The sequence below is a fragment of the Vipera ursinii genome, assembly GCF_947247035.1.
Source record: "Vipera ursinii genome assembly, chromosome: 1".
NCBI lineage: Eukaryota > Metazoa > Chordata > Lepidosauria > Squamata > Viperidae > Vipera > Vipera ursinii.
In genome coordinates, this window is record NC_139512.1 from 177830665 (window position 1) to 177844435 (window position 13771).

At 39.0% G+C, this 13771-nt stretch overlaps 1 protein-coding gene across 2 annotated transcripts in view; it reads left to right on the plus strand.

Annotated features, from left to right (window-relative positions):
• Positions 1-13771, plus strand: part of NRP2 (neuropilin 2) — a gene marked incomplete at its 3' end in the record, with an annotated part of 194062 nt that overhangs the window by 35571 nt on the left and 144720 nt on the right. For both annotated transcript variants that reach the window (XM_083350768.1, XM_083350769.1), the window contains exon 2: positions 8367-8544. In XM_083350768.1, coding sequence (XP_083206894.1) covers positions 8367-8544 — 178 coding nt within the window. The remainder of the gene's footprint in view (positions 1-8366; positions 8545-13771) is intronic.

Genomic DNA, 13771 nt, shown 5'->3' on the forward strand with positions numbered 1-13771 from the left:
TTGCATTGTGATGTGCGTGCAAAAAGCCCATGGCCTACAGATGTAGCACGTTTACAAATGTTTGTGGTGTTATTGTTGATTGGATTTGGAATCTCTTATAATCTACTCTGCATATAAATTAAACCAGCAAGATGCATCTCTTACAAATAACCTTTGCCATCAAGCTGAAAGGTCAATTTTTTCTACCTAATGAGTGGATTCTGTCTTAGATGTCATTCTTTGATAGATTACTTTCATAAGCACTGTTGTTAAATCAGAAGGTGTCAAATTTACATTATTCAATCCTTGTTCGTGCCTCTAGGCTACAATTCTTTACTGGGATTTTGTCTTCTGATCTTTAGACTATTTCTGGCTCTGATACATCTAAAGGACAGTGTAGAAGCATAGACCCTCAATTCCCAAATCATGTCATAGTGCGAGCTTTCTTAGAAACAAGATAAATGTTTGGTTATGTTGTAGTCAGAATCAGGGTGAGATTCAATCACCACGAGGTTTCTGTAGTATGAACAAATGCTGGTTATTGAAATCAACCTCTTTCAAAATTCATCTTTGTTTATTTGATACATTCATATTTTGCTTTTTTCCCCACCATGGGCCTCAAAAAGAAGCAGAACAGGGTAGCTTCAGCAAAGAAGCTTCTTACGTGACTCAATGCAGCATCTTAAACATAATCATTGTGATACAGTATGTGTTTTTGTAGAATAGAGTTTGTTTCTATGTTAGGCTTTGTGTAACCCTCTAGAGTGGCTATTATTAATCTAAAAATATGGAATAAATATATACCCAGAATATTTAACCAACCATGGCTTCAGTGCACTTTCATTGATTGTTGCAATGGATTTCTGCCTATACATACTATCTAGATATGCCACCGATTGTGGTCTGATGTCTGTTTGTTAAGACGTGTGACGGGCAGGTGGACGCCTCTGTGCTTGGCAGAAGAATGCTTAGAACCTTGCAGGTTTCAGATGGATCAGAGGAATCCTACATGGAGCACACTTTTATGCATGCATGGCTTCGGGGCTTTGCTAAAGACATTTATGATTCATGGAGAGGGAGTGGAAGAGTGCCTTAATGGGATGGTGCTGATTATTTTTCAGCTTCACTGAGGATTGAGATTGTTCAGCACTTTTTCAAAAGATGCTCAACCTTCACCGAACAGAGTCCTTAGTATACTATAAATGGACACATGCGCTGAGGTGGAAAGCTGCCTTCGGGAAATCTTCCCTCTTGACTGAATTGTGATGAGCAGAAAATCTTTTTTCTTCAAAGAAAAAAGCAGGAGCTGAGTGTGAACCTGAGTGAGCATGGCATTTGGAAAAAAAGGTAAATAAGGCATTCAGCTTAAAGGATTGGAGCTCGGGCAGCTTAGGAAGATAGCTGTCTGGCTTTTCCCTTTTTTGCAACCCAATGTTGAGTTTATTGTTGAAGTACCAGGAGCTCCTCAGATAATTTCTAGAAAGAGAGGGAGACCTGGTGAGAGGCACACTCTGCTCCTTTGGTGATCTGTGGGTGATCTGTGCAATTTTACGAGGCTGAGCAAGGAAGCACCTGTGGTTTTCAGCTTCAGCATTACCCACCGTCAGTCTTCAATGGCAACAGTGTTAGACGCATTGAACCTTAAATCCCACTTGGTTTTTGTACAGTCTGCCTTCCTTTGCAATAATAACAATTCCACTTTAATCGAGTCACTTTACATCTCCAATTACTATTTAAAGTAAAACTGCAAGACCCAAGAGAAAATTCTGTTTGAATATTTAATAATAGATTCTGTGCAGAAATATTTTGCTTACGTACATTAGTAGCATATTTTCACCAGTATAGGTCTGTTCTCTCTTTCCCCCCACCCTGGCCCCAGCTAATATGTTTAATTAAGGAATATACTAAGGATGTGCAAGATCTCCTGTGATGTTAATATGAACTAGAGTTTGCTTATGTAATTCTAAAAACTTAGTGTTGTAACAATAGTGTTATAACTTTGGAGATTGCTATACCTGGAGGAATTTTTTTTAGATATTTCTTTCAGAATGGTAACAAACTACTCAATGTGTGTGTTTTTGTGTCTGTGTTTTATGATATCTAAAATGTTTTTTGTTTGTCTGAGGGTTCATTGGAGTTTATGCATATTGACCAGAGTTTATACAAATGTGTTTTACCTATACACCCCAACATCTGCTTGGGAATATGCATATTGATTAGAAAACATACAAAATGTTGTTCAGATACTTGTATTCTCCAGTTGTGCATGTATAAGTTGCATGGAAAATATGCAGATTTCCCCCTTCATGAACAGATGACATGTTTATGAAGCACGGTGAATAGGCAGAATGTGGGGGTAATTATGCTTGCTTTTGAGAATGCCCTTCCTTGTTCCATCATTTCCTCTTTTGTCCCTTATTTAGACTTGATAAATGCAATATTTCAGGGTTTTTTCTTGATAAATGCAATACGTTGTTTTATCCCTCTCTCCCCCACTTTTGCTTTTAATGTGCATGATTACTCCAGATAAAGGCTTTTCGAACAAAATTATTTTAAGAGTGCATTGTGTTTGTAAATATAACTATCAGACAAAGTTTTCTAAGATCCAGGTTTCATGCAGTTTCCTCCTAATTTCTGGCAACCTCTGTTTACTTTTTTTACATAGGTACATAGTTTGAAAAATGACTATTAGGTTTCTTTTCTTTCCATATTCTGTCAAATAAAGTGGCTTCACATTTCAAGTTAACATGCAAAGGGAACTATAAAACTGCACATGAAATTCTGTTACTTTTCCATTTTTAAAAATTGTTTAACGGCATGTGGGAATCTTGAATGCAATTCATGTGCTTGAATGTGAAGGGTTGATGAGATATGGAAGTCATAAAAGTTTTCTTTGCTGATTTTGTCTGTGTTCCAGGCAAAATAAAATGTGTCCCTTGAATGCTTTTGTTGGAAGAGTTTGAACTTGTGCAAATGATGCATGGCTGTTTTTATGAGGAGGGTGTAAAAGTGTGCAGAGGACAGGCAGAATAAATTCTGTACACATGTGCATCTATCAAGTTAACTGAAAAATAACTGTAGTTTGTATGCATAAAATCTATATGGCATACATATATGTGCCTAGATTCCAAGAAAAGAGAAGAAATTTTAAAATAAGCTGTGGGTTTATATAAATGTTTTTGTGTTGACAAAATTATCTCCATGGAGCAAAACCAGATGTTTTTAGATATCCTTACCTCTTAAATGGTTTTTTGTGATTTTTTTTTCTGGATACTGTTTTTTTTTCTTCCAAAAGTGGAAAGTCACATAGAATTATTTGGATGAGGTTTGTAGAAGGAAACGTATTGAAACAATCAGCATGTTTCAGAACAAAGCAGTTCACATATGTGGGCGTATGTGTGCATGTGCATGCAAACACACAAGTCAAGAATGTTCTGCCAATTTGTTAACAAGGGCTTTGCTTGAAAAATATTGTAGGTTTCTCTATAAAGTATTTCATAATAATAATAATAATAATAATAATAATAATAATAATAATAATAATAATAATCAATACAATGAACGTTCACTAGAAAAGTAATCTCACAAAATAATTTTATGCAAAATTAGAAAATAGGAACAATTACATTTTGAAATACATGTATGGTGTGCTTTTGTGGAACTTGTATTCTCTGATATGAATTTTTAAATAAGTTTTAAAAAATACTACGAAAGGAAGATTTTCAAGAAAATGAAATATAAAAAGTAAAAAAGTAGATTCCTACACTAGAAGATTCTGTTCACAGCTAGGATCTGGATGCAACCTATGGAAAGGTGAAAAAGTTCAGACTACAAAGCGGGATTACTTAGCAAATTAAAACTTAAAACCTGCACTGCTACGTAGCTAACTGCTAGCTGAGCATAGCATTGGTTCTGATAAAATACATTCTATGGTTCTACAGGACTTTAAAAGAATCTGCCAGGGATTAGTAAGCAAGACTATTGTCTTTACAGAAGACTTGCTATCTAAGAGTGTAAAAAAAAGGCCTAGATGACAAATTTTGAGAATTTTGGTTCTGGGTCATGACCCATGATTAAAAGGTTTTGTCAAACATTATAATTTTTTTCTTAGCTCAGATAATACCAGAAATTTAACTTGTGTGAGTCTCCTCCAGCACACTGAGAGGGATATTGTGAAAGAGGAAAATAGTTGTTTGTGGAACAGGAGGTGGCAAGTTGCTTGTTTAGGAGACAGAGATAACCTGTGGAGAAATCGTTTCCTGTTGTCACCAGTCCTCTTTGCTGGTTTTGGACAAAGCAGATAGTCCTATCCTTCTTGGGAAGGGGAAAACCATACTTGCAGAGAATAGTTTTTCATGGCTAGGTGAGGAGGTGTTTTTTTTTTAATGAGATCAAGTGGAGGGGTTTGGTCTTTATCTCTGCTTTCTCTCAATAAGTCTCTGTGCTCTGGGTGCCATCCCCAGGGTTGGAGGAGCTAAACTGGAGGGAATTGATGAAGGAAAGCCAATGATGCTTCCCACCTTTTGCAAAAAAGTGACCTCCTTGTACTCATTGGACAGTGCAGAGTGGTAACAGAAAATACAGTTTGCTTATTTGGAACCCTGGGAAGATTCGGTAGCTCTTGGGCAGAAATGGGATTATTTGTGAGAAGCTCATTATCTCTGCTAATACAACCAGCATGGTAGAAATGGTGTTATTGTTAATCCCTGCTGGAGAGCACCAGGCTTTTCCTGTGTATTGGCACCATAGGTAGGATTACGCATACCCATTACAGACTGTGGCCTGATTTTCTTAGGCGATTCAGTTATCATGTCTGAACTCTTAACTAGATTCAGAAACACAACAAACTGAAAAGGGCAAGCACACAAAACAGTTTGTGGTGAGCAAGTTCTTTGCTTGGCCTCCTGTGTTTGGACCTTCAGTGGTAATCATTCAACCAGAGTGGGAGATAGAGGGAAATGCATACCTCTTGGGAAGAAGGCCCCTGTCCTTCTACCCAGAGGTAGCTGCTGAAAAGTAATATATAATTCACAAGGCCATGCTGTTTCATGCAGATGGTGACATTCAAGCATGACTGACAGAAGTAAAATCTCTGAAGCCTATTTAACTTACTTCATTCTGTTCTCTTTCCTGTGGTGTCCTGAAATTCTAAACATTCACAATTTTCCAGAATGGAAAACTACAGGCACTGTATAATTTTATGTAGTGTTTGTAGTAGTTTCTAATTTCAGCCTTTTGCTTATGTATCTATGCAGCTGAGGCAACATTTCCCCTGTCTTTTTCTTCCCCAATTTATCTGAAGGACCATGAGGTCATCCAGTGCATTTCAGTAATCAGAAGTTTGTATAAGCAAGAGTATTATTTTCACTGGATTACATTCACAGGGTGGAGTGTGGGGAATACACCAGTAGCTTTTTGGTATTCCTTGATTTAAAGAGTTTTCTTACTCCTCTGCTTCATGTGTCTGTAGAATAAAAGCATCCCCAGAGGCTAGAAGAAGGGGGAGGCAGGGGACAGAGCCTGTGTTCAGGAGCCCTCTTTATTATGAAAGGCCTCCTGTTTGCCTCAAGGTTTTCAACAGCACCAAAGGACCTCCTTTTAATACTGTTTGTGTGCCCCTCTCCATGCTATTTAGGCTGGATACCCCTAGAGTCCCACTCCCAACATGAAGCAGCAGGGCTTTTTTTGTCACCGAACGCTCAGAACGGAGTTCCAGCACCTGTTTTGGATGGAACCTTGTAGGGTAGGCAAGGCGGGTTGTATGACATGTGTGATTTCCGGCACCTTTTTCTTTTACAAAAAAAAAACAAAAACACTGTGAAGCAGCATGGTAAAGCAGGCAGAATTCTTCAGGTTGTCCACGCATGTCCCAGTTAAATTAGTAACTGTTAGCACTGCACCAGTAGAAAACCTCTTGCCAAGTGTTGGCTGCTATTAACTTGAGTCCAGCGAACTCACATCGCTTTGGATCTTGATGGCTAACATTTTGTTCCGTAAAGCAGGTTAGGAAAATAGGCAGAGGACTAGAATGGGTGCAGCACAAGAAGGAGAAACTAAAGCTGCTTGCTTGCTTGGCTTGGCTAAGCCTAATTGTAGGGCAAGGACATATTGTTTAGGAGCACATGGCTGTCCTGCCCACTATATTTTCTGAGATTAAAATGTTCTGCTGTCATTGGATATTTCCAAATATGTGTAGGGGCAGCTGCTAGAAACAATACACGTGCAATCACACTGCTCAAAAGTATTTGTTTTATTATCTGTTTCCAACTGTGGTCATATCTGAACCAAAGCTGTAATGCAAAGAGAGAGCTATTTCATGTAATTCTTGGGTGTGTCTGCACTTTTCCTGCTTTTATCATTTCCCAGTTCCTTCTAGGAAATTGCTCGAGGCATGCAGAGAGGGATAGTCCCCTTAGGCTGCCCTGAGGGGACATCATCTGTGAGTGGCAATGAACCGCTGTGCAGTTTTGTCCCTTTTGATGGACACAGTAAAAATAAAAACGGTGTGTGCTGTACAGCCATACTGGAATGGCATTGTTGAGATTCTTTAGTATGCATTTAGTTGTGTGTACGATGCAGATTTCCCCCCTAAGCAGTAATGAAATAATAAATCAGATTTGTGGCATTTGTAAGATGAAATGTTTTCTTGAAGATTAAATCACCCTCCTGGGTCCATTGTTACATAACTAAGGGTTGAAAGTGTTTTCCTCGCTGAAGATATAATTGTTACCAGGCTATTTGTGGGCCAGTACCACAAAAACCTCCACTGCTGATTATTGCAGTCTTTAATTCCAATTGCTTAGGCTGCCCTGAAAAGTTGAAGGAGACAGGGAGGAGATGAAGGCAAAGCCAGGGAAGAAAGACATGCAGAAAGGATGCGAAGTAGGGTGTGGCTGTGCGGTTTTGTGGTTGTAACGGAAAGAAGAAATGCTAAGATGTAATCTGAAAGCTATTCCTTGCTATGCCAGAGACTTTATGTGTGGGCCTAACGTGGGACACGTAGACATTTTTGAATGCCAGGCATTGCTGTTGGGCGGGGTGGATATTTTTCTAGGGTGCTATCTTGTAAAAGGGCGTGCTCATGAGATCTTATGGCTATCTAACTACCTTGTAAAAGGCCAAAGATGGCTTAGTGAAAGGCCAAAGATGGCTTAGTAATTGTTTTATTGCTTCTCCCTCACTTTAGGTTGGAGAGTCAACATTTAGGCAGATCATCTACTTTAGATTACAGGTGATTTATTCCTCAGAAAGGGCTTCGGTGCTTCTGCTGCTCCTAGATTGAAAAGAAAACCCGGTTAAAATCAGATTTGATAGTCTACTTGCATTAGATTGCTATCGTTATGTTAAAATGTTAAAGTAGGACTGGAGAAGTCTGGTTGGAATTTCTTCTTGGTGAAATTCCCATGTTGTATGATCTTCGGCCAGATTTTATTCTCTTTTTGGTTCCAGCTAAATTAAGAGTAGTTGAAAGAGACCTTGAAAAATGTCCTGGGCAGGAAAGGTGGGACAAACATGTAATAAATAAAATAAACACCATTGTTTTAAAAAACCCAAAAAGAATAACTATTGTGAATTTCAAGACAGGTTTTAAACTCTGGGCACATTCAAAAGCCAAGATGTTTTGATCTTATTGAATCTTGCCAGATATCCCCTGAAATGCCTTTCCTCACTCCTATCTGACATGGTAATTATGAAGGGAGGGGGAACAGTTGGCTGTTCTCTGCTAAAAACCATCCTATGAAGACTTTCTCATGATAAATGACACCCAGGCACTGAAGCATAGTGATCGCTATTATGCGAGATTTATCCAATTGTACTGAATTGTGTAATTCAGAAATAGAGGACCTATTGCTGAGGAAAGGCATTACCAGGGACAAGGAAGGAAAAGAAGATGACACTTAATTGTATATTGAATGTATGATAGTCTGTTGGACTATAGTCATTCCGGTTTCAAATTACGTATTTTCCTTTTTTATCAAAGGCAGGATTATTAAATTGGAATCTCCCTGTGATTCCTGCTAGACTAACCATATGGAAGAAAGGAAGAAATTGGAGGCACCCCCATTTATTTCCAGATAATCTGATTTCTGTTTTAAGTGTTCAGAAAAAAGAAATGTTGTAGAAGGACCCATTTATAGCTGCTCTGTTTTCCTGGACTGTCTAAGATGTGAATGCATTGCTATTTGAGATTGGTGTTATTGTGCATAGTAAGTCTAAATATCCACAATCAGTTGACTATAGTAAAACAATTGGAAAACACAAAACCACAACAACATAATTCAATCATCATTTACCAGAAAAATATATGAAAGTGTTTTAAGACTATCACCAGTGTCACTTGCTGACTTTATTTTAGATTTTGGATATTTTTATCTGTTTGTTTGTAGCTCAGCCATGCGGGGGCCGCTTGAATTCCAAAGATGCTGGCTACATCACTTCACCTGGCTATCCACAAGACTACCCTTCCCATCAGAACTGTGAGTGGATCATTTACGCCCCAGAACCCAACCAGAAGATCACTCTCAACTTCAACCCTCACTTTGAAATCGAGAAACATGATTGCAAGTAAGAAGTTTTTTTGTTTGTTTCCTACTGCCCTTGTCTTTGACTTAAGGAAAGAAATCTTGTCTGTTCCTCACGATTCTTGGCCTCTCTTTACTCCTACTGTATGATTAGTGTAATATATTTATAAAAACTGATACTGTGATTGGAGGAATTTAGATAGTATAGATGAATGGGAGGTTGAAACTCTGAAGCTGAAATTGATGGTGCCATTCTGCAAAGTTGCATGTAATGTATCACACTTGGAATGTAGCTATTAAGCCAAAATTTCTGATAAGCCATTAGTATATCTTATACTGCATGCCTGAGCACACATTAAAGCTCTTATTTCTATTTCTATTCTTTGCAACATTGCAATAAAGCACAGAATCAGGGAGATGGGGAATGTGTGGAATCATATTCTGGTGCCTGACATGGCCATGGCTCTCAAGGTCTTTTTTTCTGCCTTACTGAACATTTGGTAATGGCTTAAACAGATCTAAATTGTCAGTATTTTCAGTTTCCTTATATTTGGTCATCCATCAGAGGTAGGAAAGGAAAAGGTACTTTTTTTTAAGATGCAGGAATAAGAGTTCAATCACAATCAGGGTCATGGTTTGGTTAGGAGTCTTGGTTTTTTTTAAAGGAGGAGCAAATCTATTGGTAACATATTTAGAATCATACTAGACAATCCATGCCCCATTAGGTCACCATTTCAAGAGATATTCTGTTACCTAAACAGAGAAACAGAATGACCCCAGGTGGGCAAAAAAGCAGTGGGAGCAGGGCAACTGCTGAATTCCTGCCACCTTTCCCAATGTGGGAAGCTGGCAGGGAACATCAAAATCACTCCTCCTCCTCTTCAGCTGACCGGTGGAACTGCTTGCCACTTTGCTGGGGGGAGGGGAAACAAAGAGAGAGACAGACTGCAAGGAAAGCTAATTTAGAGATCAGTTTTGAAAATTGCAAGGTGTGTTTTGATGTTTTGGGCTCAATTGTAACGGCTCTCCAGCAACCTAGACTCCAGGTCGCCAGTGCTGCTATTGGCTGTCCCTAGGCAGCAATGGTTGCTTTAAACCTATTGGCTGCCGCCTAGGGGCTAGGCCAGGGGTCGGCAACCTGAAAAAGGAAAAGAGCCACTGGGAACCAGTTCCATCACACATTAAAAAAAGTGGGAGCCGTGTGCGTGCATCCATGCACGCGCATGCGCAAAACAACATTTTGCGCATGCGCAAAATAGTTTTTTCTTGCGCATGCGCGGACGCACACAGTTGCCATTTTTTTAAGTGAGATGGAACCGGTTCCCGGTTGCCCGACGGTGACGGCCTGTCTGCAAAGCTGCCGCTTTTGGCAGCCTGCAAACGTGCTGCGGCAGCTTTCTCAAAGAGCGGCGCCGCTGCCCGTTCGCACGGAGGTACGCGCGCACCTCTCCAAAGGTTTGGGGAGGTGCATGCGCACCTCCGGTCGTTCGGAGAGGTGCTCGCGCACCTCTCGGAATGGGCAGTGGCGCCGCTTCTTGGGAAAGCTGCCGCGGCCCGTCTGCAAAGCTGCCACTTTCCATTTGGAGAGGTGCGCGCGCACCACTGCCCGTTCGAAGAGGTGCGTGGGCACCGGGCGGAGCCGCGGGTTGCCGACCCGTGGGCTAGGCTAAAAAATTGCTGTTAGTTGCAGCCCAATTCTCAGTTCAGATTCTGCAAGCAATAAATTGTGAGCTTTCCTGAACTCACTTGCCTCTTTCTTCCTGCGAAGAACCTGCGACATAACAGTGTGCTGGCATCCAATTCATAAGACAGTAAAGCACAGCAATTGAAGCTTGGGTAATGCAGTTTTTGGTCATGAGCAAGTCTTGCATTTACATGTTTGATAGCATTTAGCATAATTGGTTCTGTTGTTCCAGTACAGCCAATTCCCATTGGTGGATACTTAGGTGGGTTTGTATAATAAAAAGACTAAGGAAAAAATGGATTATTTTTCATAGCATGATGATGGCATTTTTTATGTTTATTCAAAAAGGCAACAATTGGATTTCTAGTAATTGGCCAGTTACAAATCTTTTAAAAAAATATAATGATGGCAAGTGCCACTTCTCTTACAGTGGTGAAAAAAGCAGCTTTCCTAATCTTTCCTCTCCCGTCTGGTTAGCAAAAAGAACTATCGTTCGGCAGCTTGTAGCCCAGGTTTGGCTATTTGTGTGCTATATGTTCTTGATAAGTAGAGAAGTGTTTACTCCCTGCCTTCAAAAATCAGACAGATTCTACAGCGGTAAATTGCAAAGCCAGGAAGCTCGATGTCCAAGAAAAACAATTAGCAGCTAGTAAGAAATAATTAACTGCTTCAGTGAGCACCATTAAAAGCATGAATTAATGAGGTAGCCCCTTGGGTTTTATAGCTCTGTTTGAATGTCTGTGGCCTAAAGGCTGTCTAAAATATTTTGCTTTTCTTGAATGTCTAGATCTGATCCTGCAGTCTTTTCCTGTGGTTTTAAGTCCTACTTATTTCTGAAGGGTGGGTAAATTGAGGCAGTTGATGAGTTGGTTGATACAGCCATTTGATTTTTCCTAAACAATAAATAATTTCCCCTGTAGGTGGGGATAAATGCTGGTCTTCACATTTTAATGTAAACCTAGTTAATTGATGCTTCTGTACTATTTTAATTGTGTTAAAATGTAATTATTCTATGACATTCATATATCTAATGAAAATTCACTCATCTGTGCACAAAATGCTTTCTGATTAGGGACATTTCTTGTGAAACACATATAATGTGCCTAATCTTTGTAAAGTTTTACGTTTAAAATAAGAAACTGGAAAAATAAAAACAGAGAAAAATTAAATTTATCCCTAAGAAAAAAAAGTGTAAATTCATATAATTGACATAGCTTGAAATTGCTTGTTTATATCCTCGTTGGTACAGTTTAAACTGGTCAGTTCATTTTGTAATGAAATTGTTTTTATCATCTTGGTGGATATCCAAGGTTGTTTTTGTTGGACCTCACCATATCTTTTAATATTTTTTTAATATTGATAATTTTATAGTCCTTGCTTTCTCTAGGACTTGGAGCGACTTACAAGGGCATCTGCCATCATCTTAACTGAAAACAGCTAGGGATCACTCTGCATGAAGGAAATAACAAGCTTAGTTCAGACTTTATCATGGTTTGTTCTAAGTATAGCTTTCAAGCTAAGCTGCAAAGATTTAGAACTGTTTTCTGTTTTTGCTGTCTACCTGGTTAGCTGTATTTTGGTAGAGTGCAGTGGGGCCACCACTATCCCATATTGCAGCTTCTTGTGAATTAGAAAATAGTGTTACTTCTTCAAGATTTTTTTTAAGTTGGAAGAAATGGAGGTGTATGCATGCTGCTGTATTCACCCTCCTTGGGGATAAGGTCATCATGTCTGTTTGCTGATCCCCCCCCCAAGTGCCCTCCTGTCTCCTGGTGAACCAGTTAATTACTATTACTTTGCCCAGAAAGGGAAGTGTCACTGATTCTTTTGCAAATCATCAACTATGTGAAGGCCAATTGTGCAGTATAGAATGGGAGCAACTCTATGTGGCAGTTCTGAGCTAGAGGCTTCTGGAGATAAGAGTAATGGCTTATGACTACCTTGCTAATTTATTTATCTCACCAAGTGACAGTCCAGTTGAACAAAAAAACTCATTTTTACCTGCAACTACATCTTCTGGTTTATTGGCTGGTCTCAAATTATGGCCGCCTTGTATTCTAAGCTGAATGTATGAAACATCCAAATAGTAAGGGCAACTTTGAAGGGGGGTTGCATTTCCATTGGCTTGAATAACAGGAAACCTCCCTGTGTGACTCCTAATCCAGCAGATTAGTATCACCCGGAGAGGTTTGGTCCTGGTCAAATTAATATGACTGTTCCTTCCATTCAACCCTTCAGCTGAATAGAGAAGAGGTTGGAGAGCTAAAGGAACAGGTCTTTCCTCTGCTTTCGTTTCTGCTAACTGCTAACTCACTGTCCGGGTTCTCCCTTAGAAAAAATAAAGTTTAATATAAAATTTAGGGTTCAAAATAAAGCATTCCGTGGGAATCCAGGAACTGTAATAGCAGTTGAGTTAGAATCAGCCAGATGCCTTGTTCCATATTTAAAGGAAAATATATGCTTGTCCTACAGGAGAGTTGGCTAAAATGCTTAGAATAAAAGAATTTGCAGCATTGTATTCATGGGGAGAATCACATATCTATTTTATATCAATAACTTTTTATCCTGGGAGGCAATCCTCCAATTTATTATTCTTGCAATGTCACTTCTTCTCATAATGTCTGTATGTGTGTGAGAGAGACGGAGACAGGAAGACACATTGCTGCCAAGGCAATAACCCATTAGCCATTTTAAAATAATTAATCATGGGAGAGGCGTAGTCCAGCATTGGAGAAAGGAAACACACAACCTAAATACTAATCAGCATGCAAAGGAGAAGAAAAAAAGAAGCAGCTCTGAGTGCATGAAATAGTAGATAAATATTTTGGAAAACGACATTTTTATTGTTATTTGAGAACTTCTTAGTCTTTCAAAATAAACTTTATAAGAGAATTGAAGCAGGTGTGATAACAAAAGGTACAGTAGGAGTGTATAATTTATCAGTGGCCAGATTTTCACTAAGGCTCTTTAATCCACTTATTGGGAGGATTAAATCCACACCAAACTTTATAGAGCCTCTCTACTTCTAAGCAGGCTTGCAGTGATAAATTCTGATCTTGGAAAGTACAACACTCACTTGTGCAAAATAATTTAAACAACATTCTTACTGCCTAACAGCAGCTGCTAATTTATCATATAGTTGGTTGAAATTTTGCTTATACATTAATAATAGGATGTCCTGCATTAGGGCTGTCATATAATTCTGTGTAATTTGTATAATGTCCCAACATAGTCAACTTAACCTTTCACAAATAAATAAATCACAAATTTGTTGTGATTAGGCCTTTTAAAAGCCCTCCATGATTTCAATTAATTTTTAAAACATATTTCAGGCACTTTTCCTGAAAGTGCCTGCTATTTCTTTCCCTTTGCCTTCATGCATTGAAACGTCATTACGCCCCCAGTGATGCCATGGATAGATGATCAATGCAAAATAGGGCTGTACTGCTCTTTCCAGTTCTTGGTTAATCTTTGCCTTGGAATGGCCTTCTAGCACCTGCACTTCTCAAAGTATGTAAATGAAAAACATGAAAAAGCAAGTAGTCAGAACAGAAGTAAAACTGTTTTAATTTAATTCTAATTAAGT